This window comes from Pollachius pollachius, assembly GCF_949987615.1.
Source record: "Pollachius pollachius genome assembly, chromosome: 20".
Lineage (NCBI taxonomy): Eukaryota > Metazoa > Chordata > Actinopteri > Gadiformes > Gadidae > Pollachius > Pollachius pollachius.
This window is the reverse complement of record NC_136953.1, coordinates 12,787,103-12,812,425: the sequence shown is the minus strand read 5'-3', so window position 1 is coordinate 12,812,425 and position 25,323 is coordinate 12,787,103. Positions and strand designations below refer to the sequence as shown.

At 47.5% G+C, this 25,323-nt stretch overlaps 3 protein-coding genes across 3 annotated transcripts in view; all 3 read left to right on the top strand.

The window, feature by feature from the left end:
• hspa12b (heat shock protein 12B) overlaps window positions 1-5,388 on the top strand; it is a gene marked incomplete at its 5' end in the record, with an annotated part of 17,602 nt that extends 12,214 nt beyond the window's left edge. The window contains 5 exons of the mRNA XM_079758290.1: window positions 1-81; window positions 699-957; window positions 1,476-1,579; window positions 2,736-2,926; window positions 3,504-5,388. The exon at window positions 1-81 is cut by the window's left edge and continues 24 nt beyond it. Of these exons, the coding sequence (XP_079614416.1) occupies window positions 1-81; window positions 699-957; window positions 1,476-1,579; window positions 2,736-2,926; window positions 3,504-3,998 (1,130 nt within the window). The 3' untranslated portion in view covers window positions 3,999-5,388. The remainder of the gene's footprint in view (window positions 82-698; window positions 958-1,475; window positions 1,580-2,735; window positions 2,927-3,503) is intronic.
• A 1,699-nt stretch (window positions 5,389-7,087) lies between these two features.
• cct7 (chaperonin containing TCP1, subunit 7 (eta)) lies at window positions 7,088-13,914 on the top strand. The gene is made up of 12 exons (XM_079757614.1): window positions 7,088-7,145; window positions 7,825-7,911; window positions 8,106-8,175; window positions 8,463-8,569; window positions 8,985-9,163; window positions 9,729-9,900; window positions 10,634-10,798; window positions 11,199-11,387; window positions 11,902-11,999; window positions 12,199-12,331; window positions 12,677-12,883; window positions 13,230-13,914. The coding sequence occupies exons 1-12, from the start codon at window positions 7,140-7,142 to the stop codon at window positions 13,455-13,457; spliced, it is 1,641 nt and encodes a 546-aa protein (XP_079613740.1). The 5' UTR covers window positions 7,088-7,139; the 3' UTR covers window positions 13,458-13,914.
• A 724-nt stretch (window positions 13,915-14,638) lies between these two features.
• krcp (kelch repeat-containing protein) lies at window positions 14,639-25,174 on the top strand (the record flags this gene model as incomplete). The annotated part of the gene is made up of 13 exons (XM_079758289.1): window positions 14,639-14,842; window positions 15,160-15,321; window positions 15,490-15,571; window positions 16,168-16,227; window positions 16,532-16,784; window positions 17,330-17,428; window positions 18,063-18,194; window positions 22,207-22,394; window positions 22,887-23,083; window positions 23,684-23,778; window positions 24,030-24,084; window positions 24,517-24,614; window positions 24,918-25,174. The coding sequence occupies exons 1-13, from the start codon at window positions 14,781-14,783 to the stop codon at window positions 25,172-25,174; spliced, it is 1,740 nt and encodes a 579-aa protein (XP_079614415.1). The 5' UTR covers window positions 14,639-14,780.
• Window positions 25,175-25,323: the final 149 nt, after the last annotated feature.

The window sequence follows — 25,323 nt, the reverse complement described above, 5'->3', positions numbered from 1 at the left end:
GTGGGGGGGGCACAGTGGACCTGACGGTGCATCAGATAGAGCAGCCCCAGGGGACCCTCAAGGAGCTCTACAAGGCCTCCGGTAGGACCGCCTTCAAAATAAAAGCCCTGCTTTTGAACTGCAACACACCCAGGAAAAGCTTGGTGCTCTGGGATATAGGATTCCTTGTTTATTTTAGGCCAATTGGTCAGGGTAAATCCATGGAAACGGTTGATTCTGCTGTTGGAAAAAAATCTAAGACTGCCTCTGCACGCCTTAATCATCTTCCTCTCTCACCCACACCTCCCTCCACTCCCTCGATTTTCTACCTCCTCCCTCACTCTGTCTCCTCACCCCCCGCTCTCCCTCCATCTCTCACCCACCCTCACCCTCTACGTTTCTCCCATCCTACCCTCTCTCCACCGTCTCCTCCCCTCCCTCCCCCCCTCCTCCGCCCTCCTCTCCTCCCCTCCCTCCCCCCCTCTCTCCCCTCCCCCCTCCCCCTCCCTCTCCCCCCTCTCTCCCCTCCCGCCTCCCCCCTCCCCCTCCCTCCCTCCCCCCTCCTCCGCCCTCCTCTCCTCCCCTCCCTCCCCCCCTCTCTCCCCCCTCTCTCCCCTCCCCCCCTCTCTCCCCTCCCTCCCCCCCCCTCCCCCCTCCCTCCCTCCCCCCCCTCCCCCCCCCCCCCTCCCCCCTCCCTCCCCCCCCCTCCCCCCTCCCAGGCGGTCCGTACGGCTCTGTGGGCGTGGACCTGGCCTTCGAGGCCATGCTGTGCCAGATCTTCGGCGAGGCCTTCATCCAGAGCTTCAAGGCGCGGCGGCCGGCGGCCTGGGTGGACCTCACCATCGCCTTCGAGTCCCGCAAGCGCACGGCGGCGCCGGGCCGGCCCAACGCGCTCAACGTCTCGCTGCCCTTCTCCTTCATGGACTTCTACAAGACGCAGCGCGGCCACAGCGTGGAGGCGGCGCTGCGGAGGAGCAAGTGGGTCTAAGAGAGTGTGTGTGTGTGTGTGTGTGTGTGTGTGGGGGGGGGAGTGAGAGAGAGTGTGTGTGTGTGTGTGGGGGGGGGAGGCTGAGAGTGTGAGCGTGTGTGTGTGTTGGGGGGGGCCTGAGAGTTTGTGTGTGTTTCTGAGTCTGAGAGGGTGTGTGTGTGTGTATGTTTTTTTTATTCTTCACTGCATTTGGAAATTAACAGTACACACACACGCATGGTTTTCTATGGTTTTCGGTCATTTTTCCAAAATCACTGTGTGTGTCGGGGGGGGGGGGGGTCTGAGAGGGTGTGTGTGCATGTGTGGTTGTGTGTGTGGTTCTACGAGTGTTTGTGGGCGTCTGAGAAGTTGTGTATGTGATTTTTATTATTCTCTGAATTTGGAAATGAACAACACACACGCACACTTTCTATGGTTGTCCTTTTCTCAAATTCACTGTGTGTGTGTGCGTCTGTGTGTGTGTGTGTCTGTGGGTGTCTGTGTGTGTGTGTGTGTGTGTGTGTGTCAGCATGAACATGGTGAAGTGGTCCTCCCAGGGCATGCTGCGGCTGACCCAGGAGGCCATGAACCAGCTGTTCCAGCCCACAGTCAGTGGGATCGTCAGACACATCGGTGAGACACACACACACACACACACACAGACGCGCACACACACAGACACACCCACAGACACACACATACACACACACACACACCCACACAGACGCACACACACAGACGCACACACACAGATACACACACACACACACACACACACACAGACGCACACACAAAGATACACACACACACACACACACAGACACACACTCACAGACGCACACACACACACACACACACACAGACGCACACACACAGATACACACACAGATACACACACACACACACAGACGCACACACACAGATACAGACACACACAGACGCACGCACACAGAAAGACACGCACACACGCACGCAGACACATGCACACACGCAGACGCACACACACAGATACACACACGCGCACGCACGCACGCAGACGCACGCACACACATGCGCACGCACATACCGCATGCGCTCGCAGACAAACGCACACACACATGCAAGCCTGCACGCACACACAAATACAGATGCACGCACGCACATGCACAGACGCACATGCACGCACACACAAGCACATGCATGCACAAGCACGCACACACACACACACACACATATATTCTCCTGCTCTTATTGAACTTTTATTTAAAAGTTTCATTTTAGTTTAGTTTCATAATTTGTCTCTTTTTTATCCTCACGCTACTTTTCATGTAAACGTTTGATGTAGAAACCCAGAACGGTCCAGCAGATTCACCAAACCAGCCCCGTTCCCAGACCAGACGCTGTGTGTTTACGACCCCCAAAGAAATGACATGTGTTATTTTGAAGGTCTCAGCAACAAAGAAAATATTGTGAAGGAAAATCCCTTGAATGGGTTGTCTCGGTGTCTGTCGGTCCTTTGCTGAACATGTTCCAACCTTTGCTTCGAAACAGTCCATCCTCCATCCCCCTTGTTGTCCTGCAAAAACTTTAATAGATGTAACATCGACCTTTTTCTTGTGATACCACTTAAGATATAATCATCAATCTGTGTGTCTGAGTGTCGTTTTATCTACCTATTTACCGAACCATCTGTCGACGATCTATCGTTTGATGGAGAAACTTGAACAGTACATAAAAAACGATTTAAACCAAACAGAACCAACTAGCCATACTTTGACCTTTGACCTCCCCCCTCCCCCTCCCCCGATAGAGGAGCTGATAGCGAAGCCGGAAGTGCGCGGCGTGCGCTTCCTCTTCCTGGTCGGGGGCTTCGCCGAGTCGCCCATGCTGCAGCGGGCGGTCCAGAATGCACTGGGGCGCACCTGCCGCATCATCATCCCCCAGGACGTGGGCCTGACCATCCTGAAGGGCGCCGTGCTCTTCGGACTCGACCCCACCGTGGTGAGGGAACCTCTCACCGTAACGTCGGAACCCTCCAGAAAGTGTACACTAAAGGGGACATATTATTACCACCAGCCGTGAGTGTGGTTAGATGTCACCATCAGTTTTTGAAGATCTGCCACTTCTGGCATCACAAGTGGGCGCGTCCACTGGGTAGGCTGGCAGACTGGTCGATCAGTCCACATCGAGGTGGACACGCCCACTTGTGATGTCAGAAGAGGCCGATTTTCAAGCGGCTAATCGCACCCACACCTGGTGGCATAATGTGTCACCTTTAACGCGTAGCATCGATGTTTATTTTACAAAGCTGACCTCAAAGTGTGACTCAAGAACACTTTTTTTCAACCTGACGTCTATGCCTATTATTTCCGAGACCACACGAAGTCCGAAATGTCGGAACTTTCCGATAAAATTGGCAGTTAGCGCCGAGAGCCACTGCCACTTCAGAATCATTATTAACCCCGAGGGGGTATGTGTCGTGAATCTTTTGATGCTCGTGATTGCTCATGAACTGCCTCCTGTCCCGCCAATACCCCTCCCCTGCCCCCTCCCCCCCCCCCCCCCCCCCCCCCATCAGGTGCGCGTGCGCCGCTGCCCGCTCAGCTACGGCGTGGGCGTGCTGAACCGCTTCGTGGACGGGCGCCACCCCCGCCACAAGCTGCTGGTGAAGGACGGCCGCGAGTGGTGCACGGACGTGCTGGACCGCTTCGTGGCGGTGGACCAGTCGGTGGCGCTGGGCGAGGTGGTGAGGCGGAGCTACACGCCGGCGCGCGCCGGCCAGCGCAAGATCATCATCAACATCTACTGCAGCGCCACCGACGACGTCACCTACATCTCCGACGCCGGCGTGAGGAAGTGCGGCACGATCACCCTCGACCTCCCGGAGACCGCCGCCCCGCCGCCGCCGAGAGCCGCGGGGGCGGGGCTGGAGGCGGGGCTTGGGGAGGCGGCGGTGGAGAGGCGGGAGATCCGGGCCACCATGCAGTTCGGGGACACGGAGATCAAGGTGACGGCGGTGGACGTGATGTCGAGCCGCTCCGTCAGAGCCTCCATAGACTTCCTGTCTAACTGAGGAGCGGCGGGAAGCGGGGAGTTCCAAGGCAACAGGAAGAGGAGGATCTGAGCAACGAGGACTGGAGCGTCCGGGTCGATACGCTCACTTGTGCGGCCGGAGTTTCTAGCGGTATCGACGTCTGACGTCGTGCTCGACTGAGAATGACTAACAAGCATGCCGCTCCGTCTTGGTGAGCAGGATGTTGTACAATAAAAAAAAAGAGGGGGAAAGCTTCACTTCCATTGCCGTTTTCGCTAGGTTGAAATGAATGGGAGATGAGTTATAATACGGCTGTCTGTGAATCAGATCTTTCCAGGGACCAGGGGGGAAGCTGTTTGAATTAAAGGAAGGAAACCAGGCAGAGGGAATATATTACACAATTGCCCCATTAGGAGGATGTGTTTGGAGTATAGCGCATTATTAAAACGTTTGATGCGGAAACCTAGAACAGTCAAGTTAATTGACATAACCAGCCCCATTCCCAGACCAGATGATGTGTGTTTAGGACCTCCAAAGAAATGACATGTGTACTTTTGGAGGGCTCAGCAACAAAGAAAACCTTCTGAAGGAAACTCTCTTTAATAGGGTGTCTCTGTGTTTGTCTGTCCGATGCTGAACATGTTCCAACCTTGACTGTAAACAGGCTCCTAGAAGACATACGTGTAAACTAGAATAGTGTGTAACAGCCAATTGAACCTAGGTAGATTCGACGTCTACGTAAAACTGTCTTCAGACCCCCTGTGCAAATTGGCAGCTCCTTGTTTCAGAAAGAAAGACCGTAAATAAACGAAACATAAGCATACACTTTATGAATGTAAAACATGTTTAAATAGCCTCCAGGTTTCCAGTAAGGTTGGTCCAGGGTTAGCTTCAACGCAAAATAACCCAAATCACAAGTTCTTCCTCATCTAAATAATAAGTATTTTTATACATTTCTGTATCGATACCTCATCTCAAACTACAAATAATTCTTGATTGACTATTTGAAATGATTGTTTAACAACATTTCACACTCAGATGTATCATTTTACACATCTTCTTTCCTCTTTATCCAAGCAATGTTTTAATATGACGCCACCTAGTGGTCAAGGGACCGAAGCACCAGGCACCAGCTGACAAGCTATTTCGTTGGAACTGATATAATCCTGTTTCTGTACTTCTCAGTGGCTGGCTCAGTATATATTAATATAAATTACTGTTTTTTAGTAATGGAAATATTTGTATACAAAATATTGTTTGTATTACCCTATCAAACGAAATGAACACGACTTGTAGGCATGCATGCATAAATATATTTTAAAATCTGGTTTATATTTTTTAATAAATGTTTATTGTTGGCTCTGTGACCCACCTGGACCACTTATGGGTCCTGACTAACAGATTGAAAACCACTGAGCTATAGTTTGAAGGTAAGCATCTCCAAAATACAATGTATTGTTGTATTAAAAGCTTTTCATAATTAGACTTAATTGATTGTGTTTCAGTGTTTCAATTGGGTAGATTGAACAAATGAACCTATAGCCAACTTTGTGCTTAAAGAATCTGGGATTTTTAAATGTGTTGATGACCGCGTCCTCAGCAGTGGGTCAACATTGTGCCTTGAAGCCTGGCTTGAGTTGGGTGAGGGTCCATCAACCAAGAGGCCTTCCTTAAGGAGCCTCTTAAAGATTTTTGATCATTTTAGTTTTTTATCCAATTCAGATTTTTCTGGGCCTCTGATTGGTTGAAACACTGTTTAAAACGGTGGGCTGCGTGAATTAACAGACTTTTTCTTCGTTGATATTGCATCAAATCAGATTCATGTAATAAATATACATAGGCCTACATCCTTATAGCGAAATAATCATCGTACAAACTTCTCCTATGCACGTTATCTTTTTGTATTCAATTATATCCATTCAAGTCATTTGACCAAATCATTTAAGCAGTGTAAACCCATTTGTACAAGGCATGGAAGCATTTGCATGGCCCTATAAAGTATTTAGGCCTATACTCACCTCTAGAACCCCCACCGGCAAAGCCTCAATGCAAGCCTTTCTAGCATTTGACTTCAATTTGAAAGTGTGTGTTCTACATTGAAATATAGCTTTCCTTTACAAAGTGCTAAATAAACTTTGCTAAATAGACACTTCGGCCGACAGATAGGATAGAAGAATAGACACTGTGACCATCTCTCCCCCTCTCTGCCTGTTGCTAACCTTCATGGCTTGGCCAATAGGCAGAGAGAGGCGGGATCATCAGTTTACTTGTTGTGCCTGTGGTAAAGTCTATCTATGTTCTGCTTGTTATCATTCTCCCTCTCAGGCTCTCCTCTGTTAGGTTGTACTACTGTTTGTTCTGGGTTATCTCTCCATTCAGGACTATTGGTATTTTGGCTTCACCTCAACATGCATACGCCATAAACTCCACACACACCCACACATTGCTTCACCTCTGATGACCCAGATCCATTCATCAATGTTATTGGTTGGGTTTTGGTTCTTTTGAGGACATTTGAGAATGACAATAAATATCAGTTGAAAGCTGTTTCTGTGGGAACTCCCCTTTTTGGTCACGTTCCTGAGCTGGTCGTAAAACAGAACTAGATAGATAATAAATAGTTGGAAACTGGAAAGATACTCAGATAGACCTACATAAATTGACATCTATACTCCCGATAAATAGATGCATAGACAAAGGGCTTGATTGATTCACAGACGATCAATCACATAGATTGATAATTAAATCGACCATGCCAACACAATGTGGTTACAATAATATCGTTTGCACCTTGGATAAAGAGGCAGTCAACAAATTAATCAAAATAATATAGTGCAGGATAACAAGGGAATAGAAGCAGTGCCTATCTATGCTCAGATGGGGGCGGTGGAGTACCATATTAGCACAGTATGACCGCCCAGGTTCCGTAGTAGTATAGTTATATTTCTTGAAATGAGGAAAATACATGAATACACTTTTTGTATATATGTACATATATGCACAAATATGCAAATGTCTTGTTCTTACAGCGCAATATGTCTTCATAAACATGACTATTTTAGGTAAAGAAACGGCTTCCGGCAGACAGACACTTCCACCGGAAGAGGCGGGTACCCAGCTCTTTTCGAAAAGCATTGTGGGATTGGAAGCCGGGGAAAGCTTCTCGAAGGAACTGCAAAGATGATGGTGAGTGACTTAGCATTCATGCCCTGATGACCAAATAAAAATCTGCATGCATCCTGCCCCTAATCATACATCGTACTCAACCGGATTGCATATCTATCACATGCCAACTGTTGAGCTTCGTTTGTCGTCATTATTTTTGTGAAAATTGGATAGATGAGATAAAAAAGGACACTGATGCTAGGTAGCTGCATAGCATCCCCTGGTGTCAATGGGCGTATACTTTGGGTCCACAATGAAGGGACCGGCTAGCATGCAACCATTGTTCCTAAGAGGATTAAACACAAACTTTTCCAATGTCGTATCGATAGATATTACTGGTTTGAGACCTCCGTCTAATGCAGAAAGCAGAAGTAGCGATCAGTCCACTGTGATCTCCATGTAAACACAAAACTAAGGGCTGGTTATGATGCTGTCATGTTAATAACCGCCGTCCAATTAACGTGTGTTCAAATTAGAATATATTACTTGGCAGTAACTCCTTCTCAGAATGATGGTTAACTTGGTCAACCCGTGTTCAGCATTAAGGAGAAGTAACCACAAGTACAAGACAAAGCGATGCCGCACCAGTGTGCATCAGTTCCGCAATGAATGACGTCTCGTCTGTTCGCCCTGGATTTAAATTATCGACTTAGAATCCTGTCTTTCCCTAATTGTTCATCTTTCCACCTTGCTCCCTCAGCATAATACACCAGTTATCCTGTTAAAGGAGGGGACCGACACCTCCCAAGGTGTCCCCCAGCTCGTCAGCAACATCAATGCCTGCCAGGTCAGAGTCCTCCCAGTCTAGTCATGTTCTCAAGTTTTACATATGCAGTGTTGTATTGTTTGAGGGTTCTGTGTAACTTTGCATGTGAAGTGATGAAGGCCCTCTTTGAACCAAATCACTTGAGTGACTTCGGTTTTTAATTGGTTTCTTCTCTTGTCCCGTGACACCTGTCTTGTGACCATGTTGTGAGACAGGTCATTGCAGAGGCTGTCAGGACCACCCTGGGACCCAGGGGGATGGACAAACTGATGGTCGATGGCAGAGGTGAGCAGAGAATAATAATTCCAAACAGTCTATACCAATCAATTAACCACTTTATTATGTACTTTTTTATTTTTCTTTAGTGGACATATTTTAACTAGCTGAATTGCAAAATGAGTCGGTGTGTTCATTAAAAGCAGTTCATATGGAAGGACTTTTTAAAAATCCCTTGACTTGTATATGTACTATACACTGCTAACTACAAGCGGCAGGGCTGATCAAACTGCAGACTCACGGAGAGAGGATCTGTGTTGGTAATGATTGTGTGTGATCTATGATTATTTCTAAAGGTAAGGCCACCATCTCCAACGACGGTGCCACCATCCTGAAGCTGCTGGATGTGGTCCACCCAGCCGCCAAGACCCTGGTGGACATCGCCCGCTCCCAGGATGCTGAGGTGCTGAGGGGGGCTGGGGGATGGTCTCAGACCAAGGCGTGGTAGTGTGCAGCGTCCAGAGAGACTCTGGTTCTCAAATGCTAAAAAGATGGTTCAGGGGTTTATTTGAATCAACTGCCCACTACATGATGAGCTGACAAGGCAATTCACCGGTCTATCAGCCATATTTCTGTTGTAAAGTTATATTGGGATTGTGGTATGTTAAAACAAATGTGCTTCATCCAGCTTAATTTGAAGTGCAGAGAACTTCAATCCCATGCTTACTTTCTTTGGAGGTCTCGCGGTCTGTTTGAAACGTTCAAGATGCTTCGTATCTAGGATAACTCTTGTGACGGTGAAGCCCACAACAGAACAGGAAATGACTCCGCCGCCATGATCCTCGTCTGACCTCCCGGCCTCTTTCTTGACCCACCAGGTAGGCGACGGCACCACCTCCGTCACCCTGCTGGCCTCCGAGTTCCTGAGGCAGCTGAAGCCGTACGTGGAGGAGGGCCTCCACCCCCAGACCATCATCCGTGCGTTCCGCACCGCCACGCACCTCGCCGTCAAGAAGATCAACGAGATCTCCGTCCCCGTCAAGAAGGGCGACAAAAAGTGAGCGCTTTTATTTTGAAACGTTGTTGTGATACTCTCTGTGCTGGGCGTCTGGTGAGATGCGTTCATTTGAAAACCTTGGGGCACCCAGTGGTGCATGCTTTTATTACCGATTCACAACATCTTTGTATCGTTCCCTTCCGAGAACCAATCCAATATCCCATTGATCACCTGTTGATTGAACTTTTTAAGTGAGACTTTTGTGTCATATAACCTTATTTGAGTAAAGTCTAGTGAAGACACTGACTATTGTATAATCAGTCTCAGCTGAATAGCAGCTATGATTTAGCACTGAAAGGAAAGTTGGGCGAGGAACAATAACTAGTATCAGAGCTGTGCATGGACTCCTGCCACAGTGATTGTCAGATCAGCCCGTTAACGTAATCCTGTATCGGACTTGTGTCCCTCATTGCATGATGCATTAACCCTTTCACCGAAGAGGGGAAAGGAGATCTGGCAATGTCCAACATGGATGCTCTGACGTTGATGCTTTTACCTCTCGGCAAACCTTTTTAAAGTGCAGTACTGTTGGAAGACCAATGTTTCCTTTCCTTCTGTCCACCAGGGAGATGAGGGAGCTGCTGGTGAAGTGCGCCTCCACGGCGCTCAACTCCAAGCTGATCGCCGGCCAGAAGGGCTTCTTCTCTGAGATGGTGGTGGACGCCGTCATGTCCCTGGACGAGCTGCTGCCCCTCAAGATGATCGGCATCAAGAAGGTTCAGGGAGGAGCACTGGAGGTCCGTAACACAGTTCTGTCCACGTCCTTACCCCCGCTTCATATAGAGCCACGTGCAGCCGTCCTTTATGTTCACGGCTCACAATGAGTGTCAGGCTGGGCGGCAATGTTTTGCCAAATATGGTCGCGGCCTTGCAGTGTTCCAAAATCCTCAGCCAATCAGAGTGGCACTCTATACACTCTTGTTGGTTCCGGTTGGAAGTAACAATAACATTCTGGTCATCTTAAACCTTATTCTGTCTCTCGGGGATTCAAAGAATGCTTTGAATGCTGCTCTTTCCTTGGGCGACCCCATTCTTTTTTATTCTTAATTGGGCAGACTGTGGTTCTCCTTATTGGTTATGGACTCAAAGTCCCTCCTTGAAGGCTTATTTGTCCTAGCATTTCAACAGTCGGAGGCCAGACCGATACGCAGAGAGAAACTGAACATGAACTCAGAGATTGGGACGCTCTCCAGAGGCTCATTAAGGATAGCCTGGAGTGGTCTCAGACATAAGTGCTGCCTCACCGCTTATAAGTGACTCACACTAATAGGTGATTAGCTTGAATTTGTCGGTTGTAATTTATCGCACGTGTAAAGGCAGCAGAAACAACAGAACGAGGGACTTCATTTAAATGTATGTATGTATTGTCGAACTGAAAAATGTTAAACGGTTAACTGTAATTACCCCTAAGACGTTAACGATGTTTGAGAAGATGATTTGTGACGCCGGGTTGTCCGTGATGTGCTGCAGGACTCCCAGCTGGTGGACGGCGTGGCCTTCAAGAAGACCTTCTCCTACGCCGGCTTCGAGATGCAGCCCAAGCGCTACGACAACCCCAAGATCGCCCTGCTCAACGTGGAGCTGGAGCTCAAGGCCGAGAAGGAGAACGCAGAGATCCGCGTCAACTCTGTCGAGGTACGGCCCCCCCCCCACTCGAAAACTGCAGCCCACACAATGAGCCAGGACTCGGACATAGCCGGCTGAAGCTAGCATGGGGGCTTTCTGAGGGGGCGAGGATAAGCGGCAGGTCACCAGGGATGTTCTAGTGTAGGGTTGGAGTTTAGGGCTTTGACTGCCATACTAGTCTAGTCAGCGTCTTTCGTTGCTGTTTCCTTGGGGGGTCACATGTTCAACAGCAATGTACTCGTTTAGCTGCCCCCCACCTCTCCCCCCCCCTTATGGGACTCATTCTCACAGCGGCCATCTTGGTTCTGAACAGCGTGCGATCGGTCTCCCCCAGGATTAGCAGGCCACTAGGTGAATGATGCTAGTGGTTCTGGTCCACTGAGAGACCTACATGCTATCCCTCCCCCAGGATTACCAGGCCATCGTGGACGCCGAGTGGAACATCCTGTACGACAAGCTGGATAAGATCTGCAAGTCCGGGGCCAAGGTGGTGCTCTCCAAGCTGCCGATCGGGGACGTGGCCACGCAGTACTTCGCCGACAGAGACCTGTTCTGCGCCGGGCGTGTGCAGGAGGAGGACCTCAAGAGGACCATGATGGTGAGGACGGACCTGTTCTCAGCACTCCCTCCTCCTCCTCCTAGGTTCTCTTCACTCCCTCCTCCTCTGCCTCCTTTTGTTTTCATCACTCCCTCCTCTTCCTCCTGGGTTCTGATCTCCCTCCTCTTCCTCCTGGGTTCTGATCTCCCTCCTCTTCCTCCTTGGTTCTGATCTCCCTCCTCTTCCTCCTGGGTTCTGATCTCCCTCCTCTTCCTCCTGGGTTCTCATCACTCCCTCCTCTTCCTCCTGGGTTCTCATCACTCCCTCCTCTTCCTCCGGGTTCTCATCACTCCCTCCTCTTCCTCCTGGTTCTCATCACCCTCCTCTTCCTCCGGGTTCTCATCACCCTCCTCTTCCTCCTGGTTCTCCTCTTCCTCCTGGGTTCTCACCCCTCCCTCCTCCTCTTCCTCCGGGTTCTCCTCTTCCTCCTGGCTCTGACCCCTCGCTCCTCCTCTTCCTCCTGGTTCTCCTCTTCCTCCTGTGATCTCACCCCTCCCTCCTCCTCTTCCTCCAGGCCTGCGGGGGGTCCATCCAGACCTCCGTGGGCTCCATGACAGACAACGTCCTGGGCCAGTGTGAGCTGTTCGAGGAGGTCCAGGTGGGAGGAGAGAGGTAGGACCACCACACACACACACACACACACACACACACACACACACACACACACACACACACACACACACACACACACACACACACACACACACACACACACACACACACACACACACACACACACACACCTAGAACAACCCTGAACCAGAGAGAGAGCGAGCATGGGCCTGACCCCCCCCTCTCCTCACCTGTGCAGGTATAACTTCTTCAAGGGCTGCCCCAAGGCCAAGACGTGCACCATCCTGCTGCGGGGCGGCGCCGAGCAGTTCATGGAGGAGACGGAGCGCTCCCTGCACGACGCCATCATGATCGTGAGGCGCGCCATCAAGGTCGGTTGTAGCGGCGCGCAGCGGGGAGGGATCTGGGGGCTGAGTCAGCAAGCGGGATTGGTTCAGTGATGAGTTGAATGAAATGATCCACGAAGTACAGGGCAGTAATGAAAGAATATACCTGATATGGGTCTTTGTACACAAGATGAGCAGTAGTGATGTATACGCTGTAAAGAAAATACTGGATGCCTCCACATATATCTGGGAAGGTTAGTGGTGAGAAAGTTCCGACTTCCGGACGAAAGGTTCCTTGTTCGAGTCCCACTACCCACCGTCCTGCCTGTGGACGTCCGTCAAGCGTCTCCCTGACCTCACCTCAACCTCCTCCTCCCTGTGTGCGTACAGAACGACTCCATCGTGGCCGGCGGCGGCGCCATCGAGATGGAGCTGTCCAAGTACCTGCGGGACTACTCCCGCACCATCCCGGGCAAGCAGCAGCTGTTGATCGGAGCCTACGCCAAGGCCCTGGAGATCATCCCCCGGCAGCTGTGCGACAACGCCGGCTTCGACGCCACCAACATCCTCAACAAGCTGCGCGCCAAGCACGCCCAGGTGGGTTGGGCGGGCGAGCACACGCGGACACACACCCCGGCGCGTATCCTAGGCCGTCGTGGCTCAGACTGACGGCACGTCTCTCGCCAGCTCTTGGTTCCCCTGAGCCCATCTGCACGGCTCTTTGAAGCCAAAGAGTGATTTAAAGGAAGATTGAAGGGGTATTTGTAGCCTTGGAGCCATGATGAGAGGTTGTCTTGACTCGGTGTAACTCTGCCGTCCTATCTCTGTCTCCTCTTCTCTCCTCCTTCCTTCCTCTCCGTCCCTCCCTCGTTTCATCTCGCTGTCTTCTTCTGTCCCCTTCTCCCTCTCTCTCGCCCTTCTCCCTCGCCTCCCCCCTCCGCAGGGCGGCATGTGGTACGGCGTGGACATCAACAACGAGGACATCGCCGACAACTACGTGGCGTGCGTGTGGGAGCCCTCCATCGTGCGCATCAACGCCCTCACCGCCGCCTCCGAGGCCGCCTGCCTCATCCTGTCCGTGGACGAGACCATCAAGAACCCCCGCAGCAGCATGGACGGACCCCCGGGTGGCGGCCGTGGGCGGGGCCGCGGCCGGCCCCACGCCCACTAGGCGGCGCCGGGACCACCACCACGACGAGGAGGAAGAGCCGGAGCTTTGGGATCACAGACACACGCGATGGTTAAGATAATTGCAGGTCTGAGTGTTCCCACAAGGGGGCGACAGGTGACCTTAAAACTAGCGGTTGCATTTATGACTAGTAAATACCATTACAGAAGGATAACCCGTGGTTCGGATTTCAACCATTTTGTTACTTTGGTCCAATTTCCCCCAGTGCGCTTGGCCATTTGTGTTGCAGAAGTGTGTGTGGATATAAATGTCATCAGTCACTGTACTTGTTTTTTATGTTTTGGCTTGGACGTTTCCTCCACAACAACTTGTCATGACGCCTACTCTCCTGCAGTGATTGTCGCACAAACGCACTCCTGTCCCCCAGAATTGACCCCACACACGGTGTTCATCCTAACTTGTTCCACTTGGGGGGGGGGGGGGGGGGTGTCAAATAAGAAACCAGTTTGGTAACCTGTAGAAAAGCACTGATTGGTTGTTGTAGTTCTGAAGCATTTCTTATTGGTCGGGCTGTGTGAAACTATTTATTGGACCACTCTTAACAATAAAATCCACAGCTTAAAGCATCTGTCTGTTTCTATTTGTTGAACCGTTTCCTTGCCGGTTTTGTTGGATGTCTGATAACATTGCTGTTTATATTTTTCATAAACACTTGTCTTTTACAAACGGCCATGAAAGATGATCTTGGCAACATCAAAAGGATGAGCTTTGTAGCAGAGGGATTTATTCTAATCAACTAATATGCAAATAGTGGTACTGTTAAATAATTTTGTGTAAACCAACTAAATTCACTGGAGATTTCAGATTACTCAGCAGTTATCAATATGGTGTAATGTTATTGACTGCGTCAGACGGAAATCATTAACACAATAGAACTGATACAAATGTAAGTATGCCAATTATCCGTGAATCCTAAAGCGTGCATAACATGAAGATGCATACTGTTCTTAAACGCATGCGCGCCCCGATGCGTGTATTTGATTGGCTTGTGCATAGAGGTGCGCTCGATTTGGTTCCCTGCACGTTCTGTATCCGTTTTCGGTGTTTCTTCAATATGAAACCTCTCCTCAGGGCGCACTCGCTACACAAAACATGCGCTCCTCTGCATCATGCTTCCCCTGACGCGGGGTTTTAGAATGTGTGTGTACATCGGTGGCGGGAGATGAGAATTGGTGGAAGAAAGCGAGAGGCTGTTTGTTATAGAGTCGAATTAGTATTTGTGACCCTCATTTGAGACCGATATTTGGTCTTAAATATTCAGAGATTGTTTAAATTCTACCGCCTGTGCAGGAAGGGCGACGAATCATGGACGACTTCGGAGTTTATGCCGTTATAGGACTCGACAATCCTCCTCAAAGGCTTGTCTGGTAAGACTTCTCTCGTAAAATACGTCTTAACGAGACTGCAACGACTGGTATATCAAATGCTCTTCTTGCTATTAAAGCACGTATGAATATGATGACTTAAGCCAAGGGATATATTGCTACACGTTGCTGTCATTGCACACAAACTAGTATTTGCGCGGTCATCCATAACGTTACGCGCTTTGAGGGCATTCACTTTGATTATTATCCATTCGATTTAATATAACGAATTCCGTGTACGTGTATTTTGACGTGTTTCGTCTTCCCTCGTCAAGCCTTTTCTATAAATATTTATGCTGTATATTCTTTCGTAATTTCAGCCCCAAAGGAACTTGTCGGACGTCGCTTGCCGTACCTCCAAGCGCCCACCAGGTGGTGCTGTTCACAAATGGACCGTGGGGGGAGCGGGTCTGCGTCAATGCAGAACTTAATGATGCTGACAGGATGCCAATTACAATAGGAAAACTGACACCCTATAACAAGTACGCTTTGTTTTTAATTACATTTGGTTGACATTTGTTTTATTTAATGTAGGAATGTAATTAACATGCCATAAAAGGGAACTTTTATGTTCTGGGTAACTTTCATAACAACATTGTGATAATGTTCGCTGTGATTGTTAAAGGACGTTTTTTGTTGTTGCTGTCTAGATGTCTGTCCTGGGAGCAGTGGGAAGAGGAGGCGTGGACAGACGAGGTGACCCTCAGCATCACGTTGGAGGGAGGAAACCTGGTAATATTTAAAAATATGATATAAATGCATGTCATATGGGTATGCTGTTAAAAACCTGGTCATATTTAATAATACATGAATGTATGTCAGATGAAGACGTTATCCACCTGGTTATTTTAAATAACATCATATGAACGTGTAATATGGAGACGTCATAAGTTCCTTTGTTAAGATAACTCGCATGCCTCTTGCACTTTAGTCATCATCCCTTTTATTCAATGTTATATGTCATTTTATGTTGGGGAAAATAAACAAAGCCCTTCACTTTGAGCCATTCATTTGGTGTATGGAGAACATTACCAAACATTTTGACCGTTTCAAATGTGGCTTTGATGCAGAGGACGTTAGGTTAGTGTTGACAGGGAGTGACAACAAAAGGACTTTTATTTGAAGCAGTTGGATGGCTTTTATCACAAGGAATATACATTAATTAAACCTGATGTCTGCAGGGAAAAGGCGACGTGATAGTTTACAGTTAAAGAAATGTATCAGTGGCCAGTTGGCCATCAGACTCCATGAAATTTGAACCTTGAACTTTGAGGGATTTTGAAGACCCGTTCAGGCCAATGTTTACCCATGCCCTTTTGTATTTACAGGTGAAAGCAGATTTCTCTGACCCAAAAATCACTGCGGCCATTAAAGAATACACTCCAAAGGTAATTCAATATAATACATTAATAATGTGTATGTATATGTATATATAATGTCGGAAATCTGTAGTTGATCAACGACAAAGGAGAACTAGTTCCTCAATTCCAACAAACGGAATTGAGGATTTATTCTTCTAATTTTCATGGTTGGTTAACAAACAAGCTGAACACTCTTCTCAGAAATAATCATTTAAGAGCATCGATGAGTCCTCTTCATGTCATGTATCGGCCTTCCATCTCCAATTTGCATGTTTGCATTCAGTCCTTTATGTTTAACAAGTAAACACTGTTACTGCTGTTCCCCCTCCAGTGCACCACAGCGCCCCCTGCTGCCCGGGAGGCGAAGGGCAAGAGGAAGAGGGGACGACAGGCTGTGGAGGAGGAAGAGGAAGAGCTAGAAGACGAGAGAGCCGCAAAGAGAGGGGAGCAGGTGGGGGGGGAGGAGAATGTGTGTCCTAATGGCTGCTCTGAGGAGAAGACTCCCCCCGGGAGAAAGGTCAGGGGTCACGGCAGGGCGGGACAGAGGCTGTTCGAAGACGACCCCGCCAGGATGAAGATGGAAGGTGAGCCAGCCGGCCTGTTCTCCTGTTCAGTTGACCTTTTTCATTTCATGGTGTGTGTTTTTATTCTACTGCCATGGAAATATGTTCACTTTATAACAGACTTCACGTTTGAAGAGCCAAGCCCGGTTCTTACCCAGCGATGCGAATAAAATAATAAAAGTATCTCAACGATATATACAGGTCTCATATTTACATTTTGCAAATCAATGCCAGGATGTAAATCAAACCCTAAAATTGCATTTTGCATGAAAATGTGAATAAAGGCGGGATACAATGCATATACTACTATAGATACTACATACATTAACAATGGGGAATTATTTATATATTATACTTATTTACTTTTCATTTATTTAAATATCGCCGCTCTCACTTTTCTGAATCAAAGATCTTTAATACAAGAAATGACATGTTAATGTTCTGTGTTTTGTGCCATGTGTGACAATGTTTATATTACAGTTTGCGATGCTACACCTCCAGTCTATTAAAGCTGGGAATTGTTTCTGTGATACTTGGTTAACTTGTCCTCTCCTTCCTCTCTACAGCCAATGGGACGGCGGAGGTGAAGGGCATCGTGGGTAAAACGCCCCCACACAGCGCTGGCAAGCAGAGAAGCCGACCGGCCAAGACTCCCACGCAGAGCAGTGGGTGAATTGTTAACATTGGGACGGGTTTGCAAGGGTTCCGTTTTTCCGAAAGAAAACACCCAAGTTTTCCATGATCACTTTACAAAAATTTATTAAAGGGAAAAAATATAATGAATTTTATGATTAAATTATAGTGGAGAACCTTTTGGATAATATATGTTTTTTTTTGGTTGAAGAAGCAAAAATATCTATTGGAGCATCATGTTGTTACTGAACCTATCAAATCTCTCCCTACTGTACACCCCTAATGACAACGTGTAAAGAAGGGAACCAACAACCCCTTTTCATCTTCATTTCTTTAACTCTTAAGAGTGAAAACCACCGACGCCACTTAAATCCAGACCTTGCATCACATATAAAGTCAACTAGTCCCAGAACTTTCCATCCAGTCAATCTCGTGGAAGATATTCTGGGAGTTTCCAAACACTAGTTGGCTGGGGGGGTTGGAGCTGAAGGTGGAGTTCTGCCTTCAGCTCCACCCCCCCCCCCCCCCCCCCCCAGCCAACTAGTGTTTAGACCCAAGTTGGTCCGTCCGAAGAACATGCAGTGAGCTCTCTTACAGCTGTCTCTGAGCAGTCACGTATGAATTGCCACCGTGAAAACCCTTGACATCCCTCCCCCCCCTCCACAGTAACCCTGGTCAGCCCGTCAGGTCGCTGGGGTCAGACCATGTGTCCCATCGACGCCCAGACAGCCATCGTGATTGGAGGACAGGGAGCCCGCATGCAGTTCTGCAAAGACCCTATGTGGAAGCTCTGCACAGGTCAGTGGTAGTGTTGGCATTTTCGATACAAGGAGTAACCGTCAGTTTATCTCCACAACTGCAAGGGCTATAATATGTCGTCTGGGTGGTAAAAGTAAGATAGTGGTGCAAGTGAAATATTCAATGTGGGTACTACTTGGTTAGGGTGGATAAAGCTGGAACACAGCATAGGTGGAAGATTACAATTCCACCTGAAATAATGATCAGTTGGTCGTTATTAGCTGGTAGCCCTGTAGTGCTATGAGACACAAACAGGTAGGTATCGGGAGAACACCTTGTAAAATGTTGACACTTGACCCATGTGTGTGTGTTTGTACTTATTTAAATGAACAAATTTCAGTCAGACAACATTTTAAATTTTAAAACGATGTAAACTTTTATTATAAATTCCCAGTTAATGCGAGCCTATGAAGACCTGTAGCGGGATAAGCCCTCCTACGTCAAGACCTCCTAACCCTCGCCCTCTTCAGGGCAAGGAAAAACTCCCCAGTAGGAAGAAACCTTGGGGAGGATCGCAGAAGAGGGGTCCCCCTCCCAGGGACGGTTAGGAGGCTTTACCGAAGGCACCCGGGGTGTTTCGGAGTGTGATGGGGTTTCGAATAGATGATCGGAATACAATCTGCCTTAATGACTTTGTTGTAGGCCTAGAACAACAAAAGAGAAGGGATTTAGAGGTATAATTGAACACTCCGTAGTCAATTAACCTAAGTGGAAAGATAAGGTACGGGCGAGAATAGTATAAAAGTAATAGGCCCTATAGTAAGGGAAAGTAATAATTTATCGGCAGACCAATTAGTCCAGGTGCGCAATATACCTAACCATTACTTACCTAAATAATTGCTGCGCGGGCTAGAGTATATACGCCACGTACTCACAAAGTCACTCATGGTTTTGCCCAACGCGCTTCATGAAACGCTCCCAAAGGCCGTGTTGCAGGGTTTATTTTCCAACGAATTTGTGCAATTTGCTTGTTGGTAATAAAGATTTAAACTGTTATTTATTGTAATTAATGTTGTTAGGTATCACAAAACTGAATGTAATACGAAAAAGTAGGTACTATTTTAGCGTTTTGCTGTTGATACTCATTTCCCCCAGAATGCATTGCGTCACGTTGGGGAGACGGACCAAAGCCGCATTGAGACCCTTGAGAGTAGAGCCTAGTAAAAGTGTTCAGCAGATTATACAGATACATAGATAAATACATAGATATTATATATATTAGTATATGCTACACGTGAACTTCCTAAGATGGCGTAATTTGATTGGTTCGCTATCTCGGGATATTGGGCAATATCCCATGATTGACGTCTCAAACTCGATATTGTTTTCATCGCAAAATGTCCGCTAATAACAAATAAACCTTTGGTGTTGGGGGCTATTCCCCACTATTCATTTCTATAATTGTATAATAATTGTTCACTAATAGCCTAGATAGATAGCCTAGTCAAGTCTTTATTAATACCGAACTACACAAATCGTCGGGAATTCATTTAGGTGATTCGGCTCACACAGTAGCATACAAGACCATACAGAACAAGGGAGACAACGAGTCTGACTGGACATACACAAAATACATCACATTAAAACTAGACACATGCGTTGATAGATGGGCAGATAGAAAGATAATTAAATATGTTCTTTTATTTGCCTTGCGGAGCCAGCCAATCCCGTGCCCGTATGCAAATTAGCCATGTGCGCCTAACACAAGAAAGACTGAATGTTGAGAAGTCGTGCTAAAAACGGATCAATGTATCAATCACATACTTTGGGTCCATTCTAACTTATGGTAAGAGGCTAGTCTTTAAATCTTTGCAGTGACTGAATGTTGATGATAAAACGGATTGTTTTGCATAAGATGAGTGTGTGCGACTGTGCTGTGTCCTTTCCGGCTTCGGCATACTGCATGGTTATGAAGGCCTTGTGGTTAGTTGTGGTCTTAGTGAAGCAGCCTAGCCTTGGAGTTGGATAAGTTGGGAGTGATTGTGTACGGGCGTGCGAGAGTGAGAGCGAGAGCACACCCGCCGTGGTGATGTTTGGCTTGTTGTGGGCTGTCTGTCAGCATCCGCCGGGTTGGACGATGTGCTTTGTGTATGTGTTCAATGTACATCTGTGTGGTCGTATTTGCGGTAAATTGATGGTTAAATAATGTCACACCACGATCGGTTATACTTGCAGGCACTCATTTGCAAGTGCACTGATTGCGTGTCCGATAGGCTAAGTTAGCCCATAGCTAGCATTATGCCTTCTATTTCTAGATCTTCTGACTAAGTTTACCCGTACTTACGACATAATCGCTATCACTAGATATAAAGAAAACGTTGACTTTCACTCGGTGCTAATCACTGACAGTAAAAATAAATAAAAGTGTAGTTATTGTATGCACTGCTGTTCATTGACTAGCTCCAGCTCTCGTTGCTGCCTTGCTAAATGATAGCAACTCTCCACTCATTCTCTTCTGACCATGCATTTAATTGGCTTTGACCGCCATCAGTTCTCGGCAATTCCTCATTCGCCCTCTCACGTCTGACAGGCTCGAAATTATACTGCTGTGGGCCATCATGCATGTTATTTGTGGTTCTTGCCACCTCAGACGCCATAGTTCTAGTACTAGGCTGAGGCTACCTTCCACCACGTCTCCCCAACGTGACGTCATCGCCGAATGGCGTTAGAAAACACCCGTTATTGCCAAAAACGACAAAAACTGGACTTTAACACTATTTTGGAGAAATTTTATGAATGATTCACATATTTTGAGTGCTTTATGTACCCATTAATCAAAACTCCCGGTTAACCTGCACGTAGGCCTTTAACTCTACCGCGGGGCATGCTGGGAAGATATTGCGGCGGCTGATAGCAACCATAATATTGAACGCTGCAATATATAATATAATACAAAAAATATATATATGAAGACATCGGACCTATTAAAGAATATATTATATATATTATATTTAACAAAACGTATTTGCGTAAGTGATAATGACCGCTGCTGCTTGTCTGATTTGATTGTTTGATTCGTATCATAGTGTAGTGTTTAGTATTATTTGTTGCTCCGAAATGTATTAGCCGCTGTAATCCCGCTATCATAATTCTTAAGCGCCGCTACTGCCTATGGGTAAACATGCTTCTTTGGCCTTTTGATTGGTAATTTGCCCCAAATCCGTTTAAAAATCGTTTTCTTTCTCTACCTAAACCAGTCGCGGGGGCGCTGCACCATCGAACAATTAAAGAAGACTTGACATGCTAGTTGTGTTCGCTAACACCGTCACACAGTTTATTGACACTAGTGCCGATTTCTGCAAGAGCCTGCGAGTGAGTGACAGGAGGCGTGACTATGTCGACGCTGTAGCGATGTGTGTCTTTTAACTCGCTGCGTGAGAAGAAAGCGCAAATGGTATTTGAGTATCGATACTGCAGAGAATGATTGATTTGATTGAAACCGTATCAAAAATTCAGTATCGATATTTCTCGAAAAAAAACGATATTTTTGACAACACTAGTAGGGAATCTTTTATTAATAAATAAATGCTATTTATGCTTATTTATTCAAACTATCTCCTGTCACTTCCTTATGATTCTGTTCCCCGGACGCTAAACTACCATTACCTGCCCCGTTAGTCAAACTAAAGAACATGGGTTTCCATTTAGGAAATCTGCTGACTCATCTAACGATCCAACTTTATGTAAAAAGTATTTCATTAAAATAATGTTTTTGTGCTGGGGAAGTCTTTGGTTGTTTAGTTCCAAAATCTTGCTCTCTTCTAACTTCTCCAACGGTGCCCTCAGCAGCTTTAAAGGTGACACATTATACTTGTCCACCTAGAAGTGTGCTGGATATAGATCAGTCTACCAGCCCAGCCAGTAGACCGTAGCAAACGTTGCTCATCAATCCGTCACACATCACAGGTGGACACGCCCACCTGTGATGTCAGAAGAGGCAGATATTCAAAACGGCTTGTATCATTTGAAAACAGTTTGACCCACGTCTTTCCCCGCCGTTCTCCGACCTCAGAGGATGTGTCGTGGGTGGCGGCGGAGACACTGGCGGCCGGCCCCACCCCCGAGGGCCGGATCGGCCACACCTCCGTCTACGACCCCGACTCGGGACGCATCTTCGTGTTCGGCGGCTCCAAGAACAAGAAGTGGTTCAACGACGTCCACATCCTGGACACGCACAGCTGGAGGTGGACCATGGTGGAGGTGTGTGTGTGTGTGTGTGTGTGTGTGTGTGTGTGACCCAGGTTCAATAGCCACCGTTATCATTGAACAGTTCATTGTTGTTGTTTTTGTTTGTCGTTGTTTTCTTCTTCTGTTAAATAATTAATTTCAGTTAATAGGTGTGTTATTAGACTTTGGAGTCAATTGACAACCAAACATAATCAACCTTACCAAATATGAATGCTCATACTCTAAAGGGTTGATTAAGTAGTGAATAATATGGAATAAATAAGATGTCTTCCTCATTTTAGACCATATATGGCCCTTTTTAACCCGGCGGCCATCTTGGTTTTAAACACTACCTGGCTTGGGGCAACTGAGTTAGTGGGCCAGAGGTTAGAACCAAGATGGCGGCCAGATGAATACGACCCATTGTGTAACCTCGGCTAGGATACTAACAACAAAATGAGCTCATCTTTCCCCCAGGTCATTAACCCTGCTTCTCACTTTCTCTCTCTCCCACCCCCCAACCAGGCCCAGGGTAAGGTGCCCCCTCTGGCCTACCACAGCTGCAGCATGTTCCGGGGCGAACTATTTGTGCTGGGAGGGGTGTTCCCCCTGCCACACCCGCAGCCCGACGGCTGCAGCGACTCCCTGTACATCTTCAACCCCCACCTCTCCATCTGGTACCAGCCCATCGTCACGGGCGACAAGCCCTCCCCCCGCTCCGGGTATGACGACTTATTTTAAAACTTTAAGGGCCCCTATTTCACACCAGCTGCGAGAGTGATAAGCCATTACAAGCCGTTTCCGTTTTGTAACGGGGCCATTTAGATTGTTCTGTCCGGCGTGACACACAGTGAATTAACTGAGATGCATTTCGATCTAGGAGCAGATCTAGGGGTTAGGGGATATTGCTCATGGATGCCTATTAGTGCAGAATCTAATTAAGGATCAAATGGATGCGATAAGATGGTGCAGCAGTATTCATATATGCCACCACCTGTGTGTTGGCCCATGGCAGGCTTGGTTTGATCGGTGGAACGGTCAAGTGTTGGCGTCTCAGCACAAAATATTCGTCTTAGAGGAAGCTGAGGGCGGAACCAGAATTAATCTTAAAACAAATTCATTTTTATTATCATTCATCATCTATGTTGAATGTTTTCCACATGCTAGTCTTCTTCAAAGGGTTTGTTTTTAAATGAATGACAAGGGAAGTCGTGTCACAAATACCCACTTTAATCACGTTCTTTTTCGTTGCCGTGTGTGGCGCTCTCTCCCTCCCTGTCTGTCTCTCTTCCTGTCTGTCTCTCTCCCTCTCTCTCCATCAGTCACTCTGCGTGTGTGATGCAGGAGAGGAAGATCTATGTGTTTGGGGGCTGGGACACCCCCGTCTGCTACAACGACATGTACACACTGGACCTGGGTAGGTCACTCACTCACTCACTCACACAGGAAGGAATTCACTCACATCCATCATGAATTGCCCGCCTGGAAACTGAATTGAAAGATTACATTTGTGCTATTCTAAAAAGTGAAGAAAAAGAACGTAGGAATTTGTGAACAGAAAAGTGTTGAATTCCAAGTGACTAAACAAAGTAAAGTGACTCTGGTTGTAGGGTCCTGGTCAGTTGGAGGGTCCATCTCTTGTGCTTATCTTCTGACCTCATGTTTCAGGACTCATGGAGTTTTCTGCTGTGAAGACTACTGGGAAAGCCCCGTCACCCCGCAGGTACACATAACAACATTCACACACACATAGACACACATACACATAGGCAACACATACACATAGACACGCATACACAAAGACAATACATACCCATAGACACACATACACATAGACACATGCATAAACACAAACACAAATACACGTAGACAATCGTACGCATACACATGCACACACACAGTCCCCATATCTTTATTAAAGGGGTGATATAATGCCAACCAGGTGTGACTTTCATTACCCATTACAACTGTTTAAAAATCTCCCTTTTCCTGTGTTTTAGTGACATCACAAGTGGGCGTGTCCACCTAGCTGTATGATGGATAGATCAGTCTACCAGCCTCCTCAGTGGACTATAGTAAATGTTGCTATTATTCACGCGTCTGTGTGTGTGTGTGTGTGTGTCCTGTGTGTGTGTGTGTGTGTGCTGGGCCTCAGCTGGCATGGCAGCGCCGCCCTCTCCGACACCCAGTTCCTCATCCACGGCGGCTACAACGGACACATCGTTCTCAACGACGCCTTCATCTTCGACATAGGTCAGAGGTCACCCCCCTGTGGCTCCGCCGTAGCTCCGGTTGATCTTGGGTTTTGGTTTGGTTTTTATTTTTCCACCTCGTTCCTGTAAAAAGAAGAGTGAACTAAAAGCAAAATCATGAAAGACTGGAACTCCTCCTCCGGGGAAAACACTTTGATTGGCTGAAATGTATTTCAGTTTATATCCGTCGCCAGTACGATATTTTGGATTGTCTCATTGATTTCTAGAGGTTAGAATGTGGCATTTATTCAATATACCCCCGGCCCCCCCTAAATGAATCCTAACGTGTGGTTTGTTTACTCAGACACCAGTTGCTGGTCAGAGGTGAGCCTTCCCCAGCTCTCCGTGCCCAAAGCCGGCCATTCCATCATCTCCATGGCGATGGCCGCTGACGGGCGTTGGGGCGGCCAATCGACTGGGGCGGAGGAGGAGGAGGAGCAAGGGGGCGGGGCCTCCCGGAGCCTCCTGGTATTTGGGGGCGGGGACAACGAGGGAGAGTTCTACTCTGACCTGATGGTGGTGTCCATTGAGGAGCTGCTGGGGGCGGTCGAGAATAGTTAGTCCAACCAATAAGAGAGAGAGAGACACTCTTCCATTCTGGGCTGAAGAGTTCCTTTATTTTGTACTATCCGTTCTCCATATTTTACCTTAAAAGTTTTATTTCAGTCTATTTAATTTAAAGTTGGTTTTATATATATATGTCGAAAGAA

Excerpts from the sequence above, each read along its gene's own strand:
- cct7 (XM_079757614.1), top strand. Across the intron at positions 8,570-8,984 it reads CCCGCTCCCAGGATGCTGAG|GTAGGCGACGGCACCACCTC; the intron begins GTGCTGAGGGGG and ends TTGACCCACCAG. Across the intron at positions 12,332-12,676 it reads TCGTGAGGCGCGCCATCAAG|AACGACTCCATCGTGGCCGG; the intron begins GTCGGTTGTAGC and ends GTGTGCGTACAG.